The 20,397-nt window shown below is 42.6% G+C and overlaps 1 protein-coding gene across 6 annotated transcripts in view; it reads left to right on the top strand.

The window, feature by feature from the left end:
- Window positions 1-792: 792 nt before the first annotated feature.
- LOC108230619 (unconventional myosin-IXb) overlaps window positions 793-20,397 on the top strand; it is a 44,693-nt gene continuing 25,088 nt past the window's right edge. For 3 of the 6 annotated variants that reach the window (XM_017406989.3, XM_017406987.3, XM_017406988.3), the window contains exons 1-4: window positions 794-1,230; window positions 14,792-15,017; window positions 15,108-15,327; window positions 15,695-16,204. In XM_017406989.3, the coding sequence (XP_017262478.1) occupies window positions 14,857-15,017; window positions 15,108-15,327; window positions 15,695-16,204 (891 nt within the window). In that variant the 5' untranslated portion in view covers window positions 794-1,230; window positions 14,792-14,856. Of the gene's footprint in view, window positions 1,231-14,791; window positions 15,018-15,107; window positions 15,328-15,694; window positions 16,205-20,397 lie in introns of all 6 variants that reach the window. The other 3 variants (XM_017406986.3, XM_017406991.3, XM_025003952.2) reach the window with 2 other exon arrangements.

The raw sequence follows: 20,397 nt of genomic DNA, 5'->3' as shown, positions 1-20,397 counted from the left end.
ATATTACAACAGTTCACTGCAAACCCATATGATGCACTCGATCCACTACAGATTACATGCAGTCCAATTAGGTGTTGTGATGAGAAGCTATTTTATTTTCTGTTTTTCAAGAGTAGTCGAGGGAAGAACCAAAAGTTAAACAACTTCTTTCTTAAAACTGAAAAATGACGTCATGACGTCGGTCAGTGTGTGTTCACGCCTACGGCCGGTGTTCTGACAATCTATGCTTCCTCGTCAGATTTTCGTCAGTAGCACGGCTAAAGTCATAGTGGCTGGTGGACAAAATTTTTAATTTCCACCCCTGATCACCAATGAGGTGTCCAGCTGTGAAGTTTGACATTCCTATGATTGCAGAGTTAGAGCACCTGGGACCTTGACCTTTGACCTTGACATTTGACCCGATCAACACCAAAATCCAGTCTCTTGTTTCTTATACCACATGCAATGTTTTCTGAAGATTTCATTAAAATCTGTTTACAGATTTCAGACAAACAGGCAGGCAGATAAACAAACAAACAAGCAACCGCTACCAACAACACAAACTCCTTGGCAGGTGGGTAAAGATGAAATTTCCGTTTAAAACGCAAACTAAACACGATAAAAGTTTAAAAGTTTTAAAATACTTGCGCCGCCGCCTTCGTCCAGCAGGGGGCGCCGTCCGGCCTCCGTGCTCCCGTGCTGCGCCGCCGCCTCCGCCCAGCAGGGGGCGCTGCTGTGTAACAGACGCCGCGGAGCAACAGGGCGCCTTCATTGAACACAATCTGCTGCCTTTTTCCTCAACTTTTCTCAGCGCTCTGACTGCTGCTGCTATCAAAGGCACGGAGAAAGGAAGTGGCGACAGGCTAGCTGGTTAGCCAGTCTGAAACAACACAGTTTGAGGCGTTTTAGATCTTACATGCGACTAGGAGCCATTGTGTTTAAAGAAGGATGCGATTTAGTTTATTTTGGGGGTTTTTTTTGTCTCGGTGTGTTTCACTTTCTGCCCGCCCCGGTTTGAAACCCTAAAAAAAATTAGCTTTGTCCGCCTGGGAATCCACGGTTGCTAGCTGCTTCTTCTTCTTTTTCATACGAGCCATTATTGTTCCTGTCAAAAAGGTGAGGGGACAAAACGAAGAAACAACCTGGAACGTGGTTGTAAAATAGATTTTTTCTTTTAAAATACATTTTTTCCGCCAGTCGGTCGTGTCGCCGAGGATTACAGCAGAACAATGAGACAGACTGCCGAGGAAGGTACGTAAAACGAACACTTTGTGGAAGAAGTAAAGCCTCTGTGAGCTTCTTATTCACCCTAAAAGCTCGTTCAGATCATAAATAAATGATGGTTTACCGATAAAAGGTACGTGTAATGTAGGACCAGTACTCTGAAAGAAGGAAGTTATTATAAAGTAGCTCCAGGCTGCTCGCATTAACCCACAAATTCAGAAACTATTGGGTGATTGTTTTGATTAGGATGAGTGGTATTAACATGCCTGACTAGTTATTCTGTGCAGCATGATCTCAAACAGTGTGTGTCTGAGCTGAGAATGTTTCTGGGATATATATCACATCTAGCACACCTGACAGGGTCCAGTTGTTTTTTGTTTGAGTAAGCCCCCCCATCATTGATTTGTGTCTCTCTGACAGAGCTGTGCAAAGGAGAGGCAACTAAATACCCCCTCTGATCATAATTGATGTTTTATGCTTTGTATGGGACACATTTTATGGCTGAATAACATGAGGTTCTACAGAGAGCTGTGAGGTCAAGTGTTTTATTGTCCAGTAGGGTGCTATATTTTTCTCCCCCCACAGACATAATCAATGTTTCTAAATATAACCGACTGGTTAGCAATTCAGGTGAAACAGCTGTACTCGTGTGAAATGTGTTACCTTATTTGCTCTCTTTTAGATATGACTGAGTGACATAAAGCACTTCCTCCTGTCACAGTACCACCCACATGTTGGTGTTCAGACAATCAGGAGTGGATTTAAATAAAAATAAATACAAGTCAGATCAGAGAGTGGAACCTTTATAATGATTATCATACGTCTGCACGCGTAGGTAAGGATGTTTGGACTGTTACACAAGATTGTTGGGGGCCTGGCAGCTACACGCTTGTGCCAGCCAAGCATTAGCATTTTCATTTGTTTTGTTTGAACCCGTACCTCCTTTAAGATGCTTCAAAAACACTCAGGCAGCCTACAGAATGGCCCGCTGCCATCCGCTGAAAGGAAAGGACCATATGGCCCCCTGCTAATGGTTTGTGCTCCCCAAGCCCCGCTACAGATCTGACAGTGGTTGAGGATAAGAAGGTGGGGGGGAGGGGAAAGAATACCAGCTCCCATTCAGCTCAGCTTTGAGTTCAACTGTCCGCACGTCCCGACGGACGGAAAACCATGGATGAAAAGATCACAAGCCCCTTCGTAGCTGTCTTGGCGAGACCCAGGCGATGTGCTGCGTTCTCACCAGGATTTCTCTCTGCGTTGTCGTTCATTTTATCCGCCATGTCTTTATTCTAGTGTGCAAGAGTTTGAAGTGAAGTTTTGGAGCTTGCCTGCATCACTAATCTGCACCACATTCTAGATTATGTTTTCTTGTTTCCTATTGTGGCTCTAGTGAAGCAAACTGCTCCTATAATAAGACAGCTCGATAGTTTCTAAAATGGCAGGGCCACGGGTACAAAGTAGTGGGTGAAAGTTGGTTCGTTTTGACACTGCTGTGACATGAAATGACTAAGTTTCTTATGAGCTGCTTATTTTGGATTTTTAGTTAAAGAGGTGAAGCTGTGTAACGGTTGTGGTAGATCTGTGAGCCGCTCTTATCTGGAACCTTTTCAGGGTCACATGTGTTGGGGTTGTTTTAGCATTACTCAGTAACTTTAGTTTCTCATGCCTGCTTGTTTTGGTGACCGCTGGAGAAAACCTATAGAAACGGGAGCTTTGATGAAGGTCCTCATCTCTCAGCTTGCGGCTGTGTTTAAAATTTGCAGAAAATGTGAGGCTGGCTGACCTTCTCCCGTAGAAAGATTAAACAAAGGTGCAAAAATGTTCGGAACCCTGCTCTCGTGCGTCCATTTTTATTCAAGCTATTCATGGATTTCGCTGTTCCTCTTTCTGCGTTTTGCGTCAGAATCGGGACAGTTTTAGGTCTCGGGCGGATTGAGGACGCAGGAGCAGGCCGGGCCGTGGCGGCGCAGCGATTTCTAATGAGTCCCTTAGCAGCGTGCGCCGTCTCTGGCTGCAGCTGGTGCACCTGCTGATGAAGCTACCTGTGGAGTGACACAGACATCCGCAGTCCCATGACACCTTTACTAGGTCCACCATTTTAAGATTCACAGTAAATTAAGCTGCTATCCCTCTATTGCTGATAAGATTCTCTAAGCGGTGGATTGAAGTTGTTTCCACATGTTAACGCAGGTGAGTGTGAGCAGAATTACACCTCAGCAGTTGCTCATGACACTTTCTTCTAACTTGCAAAGTAACATTTTATATTGATTTTATAATTGATATAAAAGGTTTTCAAATTTCGACTTTTCTCTCACTGTTTAGTTCCAGGCTAAAAGAGAATGGGAGCGTCGTTTATTGCAGGCAACTCGTTTGTAAATTAGACGATTTGTAATTTGCTTTGACTGCTTTTAAATATTAAAAGTTTCTGGTATGTGTTGACCCTGTTTTTGAAAGTCCACGCCTACACGAGGTGCACCGAGGGCTCATTGCCAAGGGTTTGGCAAGAACAGTCAGGCTTGTTGGGGCTTGCGGTCCTATTTACGTGTGTACGCACCAGGAAAATGCCTTTGCTATTCTTTTAAACTCGGCTGCTGTAGATATTTAGGACTGGCTGAGCTAGTCCTGCTTCTTTTTGCTGAAAGAGCTCCATTTGATTGGAGACACGAAGAGCTCCTTTGAAAAAGCTGTCGTTGGTAAAATTAGACCCTTCCCTTTATTATTGCCCTTTAACTTCTTATAGAAAGTTTGATAGGAAAGGGAATGAGCGTAAAGAAGGAGGTCAGAAAGAAGAAATGGGACACCGGTGTGCGTATGTGTGGACTTTTGTGTTCATAAAGTATGTCAGTGCTTGGTTTAGTTCTGTTACACAACTGCCCCAGGGATTGCTTTTTTTTTTTCTGGCAAGAAATTGAGAACAAATACCCTCACGTTCGGATATTTTATTAACAGAGCCAGGTAAATAGCAGGTGATTGAAAGAGGCTGAGTGATTCTGTCCTGTTTGAGTCGTCAAAGAGACCCAGAAACGTCAAAGGAAGTGATGTTGTTTCAATTCCACAAACTGCTTAGTAACTCTGTCCTAGATGGCACTTTCGATGTGGTTTGTTGATTTCATGGACTTTAGAAATAAATCCTGCTGTAATGAAAGGGTATCAGCGAAGACTGTTATAGGAGGGTGAATTTGTTTATTGTGCCTGACTCCTCGAGCAACTATCATCGTGCCCAAAAAAATCTAGCCGATCGGGCGCAAAGCATGATTACGTCTGTCTCTAACTGCACATTTAGGGCCAGAGTTTAGGCTAGGTTATGATTCAAAGATTTAACAAAAATATACAACTGCAGAAAGTGGTCTGAATGTTATGGAGGACGCATTAAATCACTGTTTATAGTGAATTTATGTGGCATTTAGGTGAATATCTGCATGTTTTATCTTCACTGTTTTGGCTGTTAAACTGTGTTTCTGTTATATGGGTTTTTATTTCACGGCTTTCCGCTCCTTTGCTGTTTATTTTGAAGGGATAGTTATGTATTCTTCTTTTTTTTCTGTTGCTTTGTTTGGCTTCCAGCGATCTTCCTGTAAGAGTTTGTGTTTGTCAGAAAAGAGCAGTAACCACATTATAGCACCAGACAAAAACAGCACGATCATGAAGGGCACACAAAAGCTGTTCCACAAATGGGCCTGACGCACGATTCTGATTTCTGATTATGACCTCTTCGGGTCTAAAACACACATGCAGCGTTCTGTCAAACAAAGAACCAAAGAAAATTGAGGAATCTCTTCTCCTGGTGGAAGCGACTGGCATGTCTGTGGATACAAACCAACTAGCTGACCCTTTGTCCTCGCTCCAGTCTCAGATCCTGTCCCTTGATCTGGATCCATAGAGAGGGCACGCCCTCAGGCTCTGTTTGCTGTTGCTCTGCACCATAGTGAAAAATGTAATCATCAGGCTAATAGCTAATGAGCTCAAGTTACATCCTCTTTGCCGTGTCTATTTTCCACCCATCTTCATTTAAACTTCAGTCTCCTTCTGCTCGTCTGTGCTGTACCATAACCTGCAGAATCACTTTACTGAAGTGGAAAAGCAGTTTCAAAGCAATACATCACTAATAAACCACTGTTAAAATGAAGAGCTTTTTGAAAAACATGGATTCCTTCATGACAAATATAGATCACTTGTGTGCACATTGCATGACAGGCTTGTAATAACCGGGGAATGCATTTTAATAACTTCCTTTTTGCGTGCCTTCTTTTTATCAGAGTAGTTTTCCACAGGTTTTAAAGCTGCAAGTCAATTAGGGCTTGCTAGCATCTCACTAAATGAGTTTTGCCAAAGGTAAAGGAGACAGACGTTAGGGCCATTCCTTACTCATTTCGAAATGACGTGAGGAGAAGGGGAAACTTGGCCGTGCTAGACAGTGGAGGTGACGAAAACTTTCCCTTTGCACGGGCCAGGGCAGAAACAAAACCAGTGTGTTACAGATGGCACAGACCGGCGCAACCAAGGTTCCCAAGATTCCTCGCAGTGCATGTGTTTCTTGGTTCGGTGACGGTAGATTGAGTTTCGTGACGTTAAGCCGTCGCAGTATGCTTTATGTTCTTGAACGGTTCGCTGTACTGTAAATATGAATCAGCTGTTTATCCACTTCATGTAAACAGCCCCTCGTCTGTTTGCTTTCCTTGAATGAATATGTGGCAACAACAAATGACACAATGTGTGTGAACTCAGAGTGTTGTATGCCAGCTTTTAAAGTCTGTTTAACAAGACAGGGCACATATTTGGACTGTTAGGCACCCCGTTTTCAGCATGAGGTTTGAACTCTGTGTCTCTATGTGCTGACTGCAGCTTTATCTGACCACTGGATACCCTAAGGGCTGCGAAGAGTGACAAGAGAAGCGAAGGAGAGAAAGCCGAGCGCAGAAGAGCACAGATGAGGGAGGCACAGAAGGGGAAAAAAAAGATGGAAAGAAAGGCGCAAAATGGAGATGGAGCACGAACAGTAGACCTTGGCTATGTGCTCACTGTTGGCGGAGCGCCGCTCTGTTCTGTTTGTTTTCGCTCTATTTTTACCGTGCAGTCTGAGTCCGGTCACTGACGGATGACTCCATATGCAAGTTACATTTCACTGGACAGAAATCAGTCAGGATGTCCGGGCCAGGTAGCTCAGGGAGGGTGTGTGAAGAGACGAAGTACAAGCCATGATTTAAAAAGCAGCTCTTTGCAATTTCCTCCAATACATCATTGAAAGAGACAATATTTCCTTCCACGCATCATTAAGACACAGCCAGTCGGTGAACGAATTTACAAAGAACTGAGGCTTTAGACTGTAAATTTAGGAAAATGCAGTTTTCTTCATGCTTCCAGGGTTGTATCCCTTCAAATCTGGTCAGTATTGCGATCAAAGGGAGAAAAAATAGCCCTGACCCCACCTGTCTAGACTCTGCTTTTAAACAGAAAAAAGAAAGGCATGTGCCTGTGTATAAACTGGAGGTGGATTTTGAATAAGTGTACTCAGACTGCACTGCAGAGCTTATTCTGGTCTCACAAAGGAGTCACGTGTTTGGAAAGCGTTTTTAGTGCTGGGTAACCCACATGAGTGAGCGTGTACAATCATTCCCTCTGTCCTCCTCCTTCGTTTTCTCCCCTCTTCCTGATTTTTTGCCTGCAGCTGCCTCACGTCTCCAGATGACACACTCCCTGTTTGTGTGTGTGATTCGGGGTTTATCGAGCGAAATGCGGAGGAAGTGTTTCCTGATCCAGAGACGATCCCAAACGGCAACTGTACACCAAGCATCAAACCCACCTGAATCTAACAAACATGTCAGTTTTAGTCTTTATTTGTTAACATTATTGAGTTAAGGCTGACTGTCTCAGTGCAATCCACTGCTGGTGACGTCAAGAAATTTCATCAATTTGACCTGTTCTTTATTTTATTCCAACGCAGAATACTTGTTAAATCTGTGCCATTGTCCTTAAATCTGACCAAATCTAATTGCAGAAATTAGTCCACCCAAATTGGACCAACAATGAGGTAGTTGTTGACTGGATTGCTGGAAGTTAAAAAAAAATGTGCGAAACGCCTGAAAGAAAAATGCAGCCCCACAACAACAGGCTTAGCTCGTGTGAAAGAGGTTTAATTCTTACAGTTTCAACACTTCAACCAGCTTTTATAGTAGACATATATAACCCTGCACTGGTGTTAATTTGGCTGCTTCATTAATGTTTGTTATATTGAGATTTATCATGTTTTTAATCCTTCTCTGTGCGTTCACTGCTTTTCTTTAACAAGTTTATTATTCCAAGATGGCTGCTGGAATGACTAGTCCGGAAAACTCTCCGGAATCTCCTGTCACCACCAGCCAGTATGGAATCCCAGAAAGATACAATTTTAGAAACAAAGGCTTCTGCTTTGCATTAAGTCAGACATGCGTCAGCCTCGCTGCTCTGGTGGGTCTCACATGAGCGCGCCGCTTTGAATCTCAAATGTCAGCTCATCACGCTAATCAGAAACATTCATGCCACCAGTGGCTCTGCATCGCCTTCTCTTTGCATTCATTTTTGGAGAAAATATTTTGGATCTTGAGTCTGCACACGGCAAACTTCAAACCTGGGGTGTTTCGGGGTTTTTTTTTGGAGGGAGATTTGTGTCTGTATTTGCATGCATGCTTATTTGCATTCCGTTTCAAGGCTTTTCGACAAGTTTGACGACGCTCTAAACGGCCGAAATTAATCGTGGTTTTAGGACTTCCACTTTACTCGCTGGTGCTTGACCTCTAGTATGGTTCACGGTATAATAAAGAGGCATTATGTGTAAATCAAAACAGCAGGACGTGGAGTTTTATGAGGAGCGGTGTTTCCACAAGGCTGTATTTCTCCTCCACTCTCGTCTGTTCGCTGAGGCTTGGCATCTGGATGGAGTTAAAACAGCAGTGCCAAATGTTAAGCAGGGCGGGGGGAGCTGAAGGGGGTGACCAGTGGTGGGGGGATTCTGCGATATGACTGGGGAGGTGGAGAGTTAGAAACTGCAGTTTAAAACACAGCAGTCGAGCTGCAGCAGACGGGTAGCGAGACACGGAGGAGTCGTGAAAGGCCGTACCCATTCCTCCTGGATTATAGACCTGCTGTGAAAAGCACATGAAGCTCATCAGTCTGTGTCTAACAGTGATACTGTATTGGCTGCAAACACAACAGAACAAATCAACATGCCGAGGTCTCGGAGGAGCAATCCAGCCACGATTTCAAACAGATCTAAATTAGTTTGGCCGGTGTTTGTGTGGGCAGACTGCACCAGCCATGGATGTTGTTTACTTCTCGCTTTGCCTTGAGTGATGGGTGTGTGATGTGAGGTCATACCTACCTCGGAGGGATGTCAAAAGAACCGCAGCCCACTTTAGGCTGTCAATACGTGACTCTGACACATGAAATTGGGAATGGCAGATCAATGCAGAGCAGTCAGATGACCGTGTCATAATTGATTGTCCATCACAGTTATGGTAATTAGCAGGTCAGGCAGCTGGCTACTTTGTATGTAGTTTTGCAAATGAAACAATCACTGTTATGGGAGAAATGTCCACTAGTATTGCCCACCAGTCATAGTTTGGCAGAAATTTATGATCTTTAATAAGGTCTTTCCCTGTTCTTTTGTTCCTTGTCTAACAGCTTACTTGTTGCAGGGGAAAGTAGCTTTGACCATGAGCTCTCTGTTGAATGAAAAGACGAACATCACCAAGTCAAAGACTGGATCCCTGTGGCTTCTCTCTCTTTTATGCTTCCCTTTAGATGCAGGAAGCAGATGCTCCTCAGCTCTGGTTTTATTGTTTGTAGTTGGGCAGCCTGGGAATTGACTTAAAGACAGGGGGGAATGAGCTTTTAGAGCCCTCACATCCCCCCCCCCCCACTCTGTCGGCTCAGCTTTCACTATCAGTGTCTGTCTTTTTGAACACAGTTGGTGTCTGTTGAGGGTGTCACTTCTAGTTTTGGAGGCATTGCTCCTTGCATATGTAAATGGGTCACATGGATGTAGTGAGTTTGTTTCTGAACCATTCACAGCCGTTTTTGGGCGTGACCGCTCTTCCCATTGAAGCTCAGCCCTGCAGCTGATTTACCACCACTCTGCAGCAACAGGAGCAACCTCTCCCCATCAGCGCGTGTATGAATCTTTCAGAGAATGTAAACCAAAAGCTGCAGGGAGAACGCATACAGAGACGCACACAGAGTAAATCTGGGCTTTCTCTGCTCCGCTCTCCCATTGAGCCCGGGGGACAATGTTGCCTGCTTTGGCAAGGAGCCAGCCCTTCTCATCTCCATTAGGTCACACACAGGGAGTTGTAGTGGTGATGGATACTTCAATGACCCCGTCTCCACTTTCCCTGGGGAGAGGAAAGGAGCTCGGCCTACATCAGGGCAGCCAGACGCGGATGCGCCCTCGAAAGTGCGTAAGACGACCTGGTCATTTTAGAGTAATTAAAAATTCAGCGTGAAACCAAATGGATATGTATGACTACCACGCAAATGTACATTTTGTCGGACTTCCTTTATCACATGAAACATTCAGCAGAGCCACCTTTTCAGAGCAAACACCCTTTAAATCTACAAAACTTGAAGAGCAGCGATTTAAATCCAAGCTATTCATAAATAAAATGCATTTCTCCACTGAAGTACTGTATGATGCTGCTTGTGTAAATACCTCACAAATAATCTATCTAGAAAACATTTTCATACTTAAAAAAACATTTTTTTCAGCTGTCTTTTGTATATATTTCTTGAAGCGTCACTTAGCATCACAGTTTGCCACAATGAGTGGATGACGTACGTCACACACAGAGGGTGTAGTTGCCTCTGTTTGTTTCTGTACAGGATGTGTTGGTGCAGTGTGAAGCTGCCGGTCACGCATGGTTTCCACACAATCTCTTAAGATACGTGCCTAAAACACAAGGAAGACTTTACATTAAGGACATGTAATGGTGAGGTTTTGGTTAAGAAAGCAGCATGATGCATTTCTTTTTGTTTTACTTTGGTAAATGCAAGAAGAAAACGATTAAAATTATTACCATGAAGTCAAGTCTTTATGCTGGAGAACAAGCAAGAGATTTATTTAGCCTTTTTTCCAGTCACTGTAATACAAACAATAAAAAGGAGCACCCAGATTTATCGTTATTCTTCCAGTTTCACAAAAAAAAAAATCATATGATCGCATTCTTAAGTTTTAAAAACAGAACTGTTGTCATGCTCGTGTCAGTAAATAGTTACAGCAGGAGAAGCTGACTAATCCGATCCGTCAGAGTCCTCCTGTGATGCTGTAATGAAGTCAGGGCAAGGTTGGCATTTTAACATTCATCCTTTTGGACTTTTTTCAGTATTGCGTGAGATCCAAACGGTAACGGTGAGTGGCAGGAGGGGCCAAAGTGAGTTAACATTATAGGGACATAAATAGCACATTCTGTTTAAGTTCTTTGACCTTGTTTGTGTGTGTGTGTGTGTCATTGGTTCATTCACTTCCTGCCTGATATTTAAGTCAGCAGCTGGTGTCTCAGCAGTGACTGTGCTCTGTTTATACAGTCTGTGTGAGTATGAGTGCATGTGTCGGCCTTGGGAGGTCCATCAGGAGGAAAATTTACTGCTTGTATCACATAGGAAGAGCACAACACTCGAGGCTCTTACACATCTGTGAGTGAGTTTGTAAACCCTTCAGCAGCTGGCCATATAAAGGCAAAGTATTTCTTTTCACTCAACGTTAATTGGCACCCTAATTGGTCATGGTCCTCTTCTGGAGGTATTTGCTAGTTGATTGAAGGTAGGTGGGCTTTCCTGTGGGTTATTCCAGCATCAGCTATGATTTATGGCTTTTTTACATCCTTACAAACTTTTAGTTTGCTTTACATTTTGTACCATTTTGGAAGCAATTCTTTTGAATTTGTCGAAAATATTGCCTTTAAAGTATGAGCAGATTGAGTGTTAAAGCCAAGGCTCTGAAAACTGAATCCCCAGATGACTGTCAATGCAGCAACACGAGTGGTCTTAAAATAATAATAATAATAATAATAATAATAATAATAATAATATTACAAATATATCAACAGCAGAAATAACCTTTCCTGTCTGCTGAATGTTTTGGCATGATGTGATATCTGACAAGTGGGAATACAACAGAAAACATTAGCACATTAACATTTTGCTGCTGCAGTCGCTTTTAGTTATTTTCACGTTAACAAACTGCAGGTAATTACCCTAGATTTTTGCAAACTGATAAATATTCTGGGCAGCATGTCTGTGAACAGTGGAAGTAATTTACTCCAAGCCTATTTTCTTGCCTGGATAATGAGGGGTTAGGCCGGGATGAGGTTGGTGAGTTCAGGGCCTGCTCTTTAATAAGAAATGCCAGCTTTAAGGAGCTTGTTGGATGTTGATTCCCCCCACCCTCTTGCTCCCAGTAAGCAGATACAGATCCCACTCAGTTATACGTTGTCTCTCTGCCCCCAGAAAGCAGCTGAAATGGCAGGCTAAGCTTACACAAAGCAGGCAACACCAAGTCTTATCTGAGGAATGCTGGGCATCGTCACAGAGGATCTCCTCTGCGGGGAGGTAGAGCTTTTATCTTAAAGCCTCCGTCTCTTGTGACTGTCCCCAGGGACTCGTCCTTTCTATCTCACTTTTAGATGTTTACCTTTCTCTTTAAATCTCTTCCACGCCCTGTCTTTCTTTTTTGTGCCTTTTTTTTAGCTTCTCTCCCCCTCCCTCCGTTTTTCTTCACCACACAAACTGAGATATATTGATCTTTCCACAGATACTGCAGCTTTATGTTTGCTCTTTTTTTGAAAGTAGTTTCAAGAGCAGTTTTGAAGCTAAAGTGACAAATTTAAACCAGACAAGCCTCATGATGGAGGATAATGACAATGCCGTTTTTTGTGGTCTCTGCAGTTTTGCATGCCGTGGCATTTTTAAAAGCTTACTTGTTTTTTGAGACTGTGGTCAGCTCGCCTGGCAGAGGCACAAGCCCATGAGTTATAAGTCGCTCTGTTTTTCCTCGGTTCTCCTCTATGACTCGAATTGTTCAAGAGTAACTTTGCCATCATCGTTGTGCAGTAATCATTCATTGTTTTTGCAAATCAGCAGACGCAGAGCTGGATTAATCGTGCTTATTCATCTCGGAGGCAAACCAAAAAAAAAAAGATATGTGTAAAACGATTCAAAGGGACCAGTGCAAAATTTACTAGAAAGATGCAACCAGTTCTTTAGCAAAACTGTGTGGTCCAAGATCTCGTGTGATTATTCTTGTTCAGAAGTTCCCATGACTTACAGGAAGTGACAGAACATTATCTTTGTCTTTTTGCAAATGAGATATCCTCCAATCTAAGTTATTAACCAACCTCCAGCAACTTTTTAAGCGGTTTGTTTTGATATATCAGTGACAGAAAAGTGTCATTAAAATTTCCCTTCGTGGTTAAACTCAATTGCCTGTTTATTTTAGGTATCTCTGCTAGTGAAACTCATGTTTGTTGTACAGAGAAAACGAACCCTCTGCCTAAGTGAGAAAAACCCAGTAAACTGTGGGCATCAGTGATGGCAGGACTTGACCCAGGATCAGTTTACCAAAGCTGTGCACTCTGCCCAGCATGCACCAGTTTAAAACAGGTTCTTGTTTCCCCAAGAGAGGGGCTCACACTTTACATAGCAAGCATTGCTGACGAAAAGACACGAAACCTGATCATTTATTAGATCAAACCTCACCCAGCTGCTGTGTGTTGGACTCACCCTGGACTACAGCTCCTCACCCTCCGTTAGGTTTTGTGACAGACCACCAATCACCAATGACATTGAGGTCAGCAACATGTTCAATTACAAGCAGAACATTAAAATAAATTGCTACGCTTCCTTCCTAAACATTTGCACCTGGTATTTTTTCTTTGCCATCGTTCACCATTTTTTTCTCTGTAGTTTTGTCTTTAGAATATATACAAAGTAAAATGATGGCAGAATCAGAATAAAGTGAAGCACATGTAGAAAAACTGCTCACTTGTTGTGGTCGCCAGCTCATGTGCAGGACCGAAAGCAAAAATGGATATGCGAGAAGTAGGCGTCAATGTTGTTGTTTTTCCAGAATCTCGTGTTTTGTTTTGTTTTTATCTGTACTCTAAAAAGTTTTTTTCCTAACTATCTGTGTTAGTGTGAATGGGGCCTAAATACTTCAGTGAATCTGCAGTCATAACGAGGGCTTCTGCTCTGTGTTGATGACTATAAATCTGTCACTATATCATTCTGGCAAAGTAACCATACAGCAACTGACAGCGTCAACAATTTAAATGTGGTTTGAAGTGAGCTCGTACAGATTTGAACGCCGGGGTGTTGTGGAGGACTTGTGTGATTCTTTTTTTAGCGTGGGCTGCAGATTTATACGAAAAAACTAAAGTCGGGTGAAGATGAGCAGTTGTTAAAGATGATCAGATTTAAGTGATGAAGTCTTTTTCAGGATGACAGTGCATTTTTCCTTAAAATAAAACTTGGTTACACTTTTTGCCATTCATCAATCATTTGTGGATGTAGATATGAGTGACTGCAGAGAGGCTGAACTCACTTCATCTTGTCCCTGAGTTTTACGGTCGTATATCACTCTGTGTGTGTGTGTGTGTGTGTGTGTGTGTGTGTCTCCAGGAGTGAACAGTGTGCAGTCAATACACCATTTGTGGTTTAACCCAAGTGGCTGTGTTGTCATCGCAAAGTGGAAGGGTTGAATTTCTCCGCACCGTCTGCAGCTGCAACATACAGTTAGGTTTCAGTAGCAAAGCCATTTACGTATGATCTGGAATGGTGTGTCATCTAAGTGCTGTTTGCTTTTTGATTAAGTGGAAATGGAAATACAGTATTTTCTTTGATTCGCTCTAGGGATTAACACGTTTTTTTTTTTACAGTACGAGGCAAACGAGAATTGAAAAGTGGTCGCGTGGCCTTTTCTCGGTCAAATCGAAATATCTTTTAATTTGCTTTATGTATTTTGTTGCTACTTTTTTAGATTCATTCTTCATGCTTATTGTTAATTCACTTAAATGTAAGGCGTTGGGGATAATTCAGGCCCCGTCGCTGCTGTCTTGAGCTGCGAGTCTCCTGTGCTCACTGTGTTGATGCACCTACGTCAGTAACATCCTTTAAACTTAACCACTGATTACAAAAAAAGGGTTTCAGAAGTAGTCCGCCTGACAGGATGCAGTTACTGCAAGAGTTTATCTCTCATTCATCATCTTAAGGCCTTTTTTTTTAATCGTACTCTTAATTGTTTGGCTTTTTTTCCTGGGCAGTTTGGAGACACACCTCTGCTTCTACAACAGCTTGGTTTTCCATCTGTTTTAAGATTTTTATTAGAAAATCAAATGCTTTTTTTATTATTTTGTTATTTGTAAGTTTTATAAAGTTTAAACCCTTTATATTGAGGGTCATTATCCATCAGGGACTTGTTAGTGTGTTTCTCCAAGTTTTACACAACTCCATGTTTTAAATAAAATTAGATTAGTGAGCTTCATATCAGACATTGCTGTATCATCAGTGGAGGTTTCTGAGAGCAAACGGGACTCTTGCTGACCAGCTCATCTGTCGTCCTCAGGTGCTGTGTGGTGAGACAGAGGCGGTGGCTGTGCGGCATGCTGAGGCCACTCCCCCTGGCTCAGGATGAGTGTCAGAGATGGCGCTGCCACCATGGCAACAAATGCAGGTGGAGGAGGAGTGGGGGGAGGTAGGCTCCCTAGCCCTAACAATCACGATGACCGCATGTACATGCTTCAGATCTACCCACGACTGAGTTCCCAGTCCCCCGCTTGCTGCAACCTCAGGTGAGTTCTCCACAATAATTAAGTTAACTTACATTATTTATAATCTAATATTTGTAGCAGAAATCGAGTTGACCTTTTTCCGCCCATCAGAGTGCAGAAGGATGCCACAGCGGCCTCTGTGATCTCGGACGCTGCTGCGACTCTGGGGCTGGACCCCAGCCGCCTGTATGTGCTGGCAGAGGTGAAGGAATGTGGTGGGGAAGAGTGGGTCCTGGAAGCTGGAGACTTACCCGTCCAGAGGTTTCTGCTTTGGCCTCGAAAAGCCCAAGAACAGCATCCTCGTAGCCTGGGCTTCTACTTCTTACTGCAGGTGAAGTTGACTGATTGCATTTTAGTCACGATGAGAGAAAAGTCCTCCCATTGTTTGAGTGTTGTATTGTCCTTGTTTTTGTTCTCTCTTCCCTTCCTCTTTGTTTGCATTTTCATAGAAAAAACTAAACCAGTAATCCACCTAAGGCAACAATGATGGAAACATAGTGATAAAACAAGTACAATAACACAAGATACAATTTCCTTGCGCAATGTGTGTAACCAGCATGTGTGGACCTGCATTCAATTATTTTGTTTTCTTTAAGAAATTCCAACAGCTCAAATTATTTTAATTGTCTCAGAAAGTCATTGTGTCAGTTTCATAAGTTAGCAATTATGCTAAGTTTATTTTTCTCCATTCCATTCAGGAGAGGAATCGTGATGGTTCTATCCAATATGTCCACCTTCCCCCTTTGTCGAAGGAACAAGTGGTACACCAGCTTGCTGACAGGGGCTTCCTTCCCCCTCCCCAGGATGACTTTGCAGACCTCTGCAACCTCCCCGTCCTCAGTGAGGACAGCATATTAAACAATCTACGCACGCGCTTCCACAAGAAAAAAATCTACACCTATGCAGGCAGCATCCTCATCGCCATCAACCCCTTTATGTTCCTGCCCATCTACAACCCGAAATACGTCAAGATGTACGAGAAACACCAGCTGGGCAAACTGGAGCCTCACATTTTTGCGATTGCAGACGTGGCCTACTATGCAATGCTCAGGAAGAGGGTCAACCAGTGCATTGTTATCTCTGGGGAGAGCGGCTCGGGCAAGACCCAGAGTACCAACTTCCTGATCCACTGTCTGACGGGGCTCAGCCAGAAGGGCTACGCCAGCGGAGTGGAGAGGACCATTCTGGGAGCGGGACCAGTGTTGGAGGTAAAATGCTAACATGTGTGACTGCAGAGCAATGTGATCTGGTTTGGAGGAAACGATTAGGGGTGGTCGGGTAAACCGTGTAGTCGAAAACCAATATTTGGTTTATAAAAGTATGCTGCAAAAGAACATGTTTGGGAAAGTTTATTACACCATTAGTGTCTTTCCTCAGCACCTAATCAAAGAGAAATAATCTGCTCAGAGATGCTTGTTTATGCCATTTCCGCGCCCTGGCTTCATGTCAGGATTATTATTTTGTTTTTAGTCTTCTTTTAAGAGGTATCCAGTTATAAGATCGCTTCCTGAAACGTGACTCTTATTGCTCTGACATGCAGAATCACAGGACGACAAATGCTGTAAGCGTTAAAATGATGAAAGTGTTAAAAGAATATTTAGCATAAAGACTGCAGTTTTTTCAGAAAGAAGAAATGAAAGAGAGAAAAAAGGGAGGAAGTTGCTTTATCAACCCTTTAATTTAGTTGAAAATACTGTGAATCTGAAGTAAATTAGGGTGTTAACTGCTTCTCTATCTTTCTCTACTTTTTGGGGAACAAACTGGTGTTTCTTATAGTGTTTACTTATTTGTGGCTGTTTCAGTCAGGTGACTGCGCTTCTTCCTGCTTTCTCTCCTCTGTGAAATGACTTGCTTGTACTGACTCGCCGTTTGCAGCTGCTGACGGGCCAAAATGAACGAAAACTGAAACATTAAACCAGACTTAATAACCATCTTTCTGATGGGCAGAAAAGGGCAGCAATAAATAAAGATTAGATGGCACTAGAAAACACATGTCTTTACTTATGGATTTAGATCATGATTTGGATATGCGTATGAGTTCAAGCTATCATTTAGCATCCTGTTGGTGCTTAGTGCTTGTAATTGTGATGCCACATCAAAGTTTTGGTTACACATAGTTAAGGTGTGTTTCTGGGTTGATTCAGTATAGTTTGGCTCAAAGTTGCTTCATTGTTCTGTTTAAAACCTGAGTGAGGATTCTGGGATTTCTTTAGCCTTTGTGATTTTTATTTTCTGTTCATCATTGGTCCTGTGAAAAGGAACGAGTTTTCTCCTCACTTTTTCAAATCTTCCACTTGTGAGAATATTTGCACGACTTCTTCTCACTCGGCAACAAGCGACTCTTTGGCAGCAGGTTTACTGCGATAAGTTCTGCCTGACCTCTGAATCATTCGATCCAAGGATCCATATGTGAAGGGTGAAATGGATTAATGGCATCAGTCTAATCTGATACATAAATTATATCAACATTGGAACCCATTCCAGATGTTGGATCGACTCAAGCTTTTCTTGTCAAGCTGTAAATTAACATTAACTTTCTAATGGCACATGCGCCAAATGGATATTCCAGCTTTTTGTCTGGCATTTTTCTGATCTGCAGAAAGCTATAGTCTTTTAAATATGTCTCTTGTTTGGTTACGAATAATTGATTTATGAGCTTGAGGGTTTTTTGTGTATGTTTATTGGGGTATTTATTTTCTGAATTGCGATAACTCCTCAGTCTTTCTCCAGTTTGTTTTAATGGGGATCAACAAATGTTAAAAAGACAGATTTAGTTCTCGTTTCAAAGAGCATTCGGCTCCCTATGTGTTTCCTTTTCAACAAAATATAAAGGATAGTCTTATCACCATGGACTGTCGAACGGGTCGGACTGTCCTGAGTATTTTCTGCCTGCTGTAATCCAAAAAGATCATCTCACTATGTGCAGTTACAGAGTTATAGCCATTTTTGGTCAAACCTCGTAAACTTCGTTATGTGCGATCTCATATTGAGAGATCTTACAGGATGTGTTGGTGCTCGGAGTGTGTTGAGGCTGAGTCTCAGCTACTACCACATCAAACTTGAGCTCAGTTTTTGTGAACTTGACTGAGTTGTAGCTATTTTTGTGTTGGCTAAGGTTGATTACCTGTGGTGACCATCTTGAATTGGGTTGACTCCAAAAGTAAACCAGTCTTAATGATTACTTTCTGAAAGTTTCATTGAAGTCTGTTCAGCAGTTCATGAGATATTATGCTAACAGACAGACAGAGTTTGCTTGGTTAATAGCAGAGTTTTAAACATGTGAATATGTGCCTAGATAAACTTCTCTTCAGCATAGCCACCTGAATAACATTTGTACAAAAACCTCTGTGTTTGGATTTGGTTTGGTAGCCTCTCATGTTGAAGGGAATTAATTAGTTCTGATCTGAAAGTAAATCTCCTCCACATACTTTTCAGTTTTATTTCACAATAACGGGACCAAAAAAAGACCCTTAGTCAGAAAAGCCGCACGTGGAATGCAGTTTATTCAAAGTACAAAATGGTGCAGAAAGGCATAAAAAATCCTGGTTTGTAAAGGTGCGTTTATTGGAAGCTGCAGTTCTCGGAAACCGTACAAAACTAAACAGAAGTTTAATGGGAGTTGGCCGCAAGCTGTCAGTCTGAAGCTCGGTGCAAGAACACAATGTGGATAAATACAATAACAGGCGGTCGTGATGTTTTCATCAATCAGCCGTCAAAACCGTCCGAGCGCTGCTGCTTTCTGATACACGTTTCAAAGTGCAGCTCTAGGCTCTTGATGTGTGTCAGTGTTTGCTTCCAGACAACAGATTGAGGAATGAAGGGGGAGGCAGCGGACTGAAATTTTTCCCCCTCCATCAGCACAGTTTTGGTCCCTTTAGCAGACTTTGCTGCGACTCTGTTGCTCTCCCATCTTTCTTTTTTTATATTTTACATTATAAGTGTGTCAGCCCAGTCCAGAGCTGTGGTTGCAGGGTCAGACAGGAAGATGGGTTTGGACTTTGCTGGGCCTGGTCAGTAGGGGGCAATTATAAACTTGATTGCATCTGAAACCAGTCATTGGAACAGCTTTTTATTTCCTCTTGTCTTCATCGTAGTAATTATGTGTTTCACTGAAAAAAGGTTGAAGCATTAGTTTATGTTTGCGAAGAGACCAGTTTTGCGAGTTGATGTGAAAACCTTCTGTGCAGCATAAGATGGCTGACGTGAAGCAAATGTTGCTTTACAGGTTAAATCTCTGCAGTTTAGTATCACACACGTTTTGCTGAACAAATCCTGTGAAGACTTTCAGTACACAGCACAGGGTTTTTACTTAAGGAGGGAAGTTTTACTTTGACAAAAGGATTTTAAATTCTTTTTGTTGTGGAGACTGATCAGATTACGAAGGGTAGAAAACGTGCGCGCGCTCTTGTGAGGGGGGGAATGTGTTTCTGTGTGTGTTTCCTCGAGCTATAGTGGAGGTCTTAAGGCCTGGATCACATTTTGGGGAGATGAGATCATCATTTATGGCTCTGGATTCTAACTTTGGGCTCTTTTGCTGGCAGATTGTATAACCCCAACCTGGGACTGTTTGGAAAAGTTGCTGTCCTACTTTAAAACGTTGTGCCACTCTTTTTCTTTCTATAAACTGTAGTTTGGGTAGAGAAAAATCTTTAGGGGAGTTTGTATTGAACAGCCTATGTGGTCTGAACAAATAAGACTTAATCTTGCAGAACAGCTCACTAACACTAAATGGTTTTTTTTTTTCTTGCAAACTGGTTCAACTGGTCGAACCTCTGGTGTGTAGTTACCTGCTGTATGATTTCTTATTCTTCTGCAAAACTTTGAAGCTTACTTGTTCTCATTGTCAGCATGACCTGCCTCTGTTTCAGCTTGTAGGGTCTATGTAAGAAATGTCAGAGAATCGTAGTCGTTTGACTGTTTTTAAAGCGTGTCTCTTACACTCAGACGCAAGCTCACTAATGCCTGTTTAAAAGCAATAAAAGCAAAATCTGATTAGGTAAATTAGTTACACGTTTATTTCTAATCAACCTGAAACTAAATAAGACCTGAATACACCGGACTTTTCAGAAGATCTGCTGCAGAGATCTCTGCTCTTCAGCTCGTTGTCCCAGTGAAACATTCCTGTTCTGAGTCTCCGGTGCGCTCCATGCCACTCTTGTCTCACAGCTTCAGACAGGAAGTTCCTATCGTCCGGAACCCTTTAACAGGAAGCGGCTACGACACAGGAAGTAAAGGCAGTAGTTCCCTCTGCTGTTAGCTCAGAGCCTTGAGGGGTGTGGATAGACCAGAGGGCTGTATTGTTGTTCAGGAAGTGCAGAGGAGAAGCCGGCCATTCTGTCTACTGATCTATTGTTTATCTCTTGTGTGTGAGTAGTCATTGAGGGTGGGTGGCATTGTGTAT

This window comes from Kryptolebias marmoratus, linkage group LG24 (assembly GCF_001649575.2).
Source record: "Kryptolebias marmoratus isolate JLee-2015 linkage group LG24, ASM164957v2, whole genome shotgun sequence".
NCBI lineage: Eukaryota > Metazoa > Chordata > Actinopteri > Cyprinodontiformes > Rivulidae > Kryptolebias > Kryptolebias marmoratus.
Note: the sequence above shows the minus strand (reverse complement) of the source record. Positions and strands in the feature narration are given on the sequence as shown.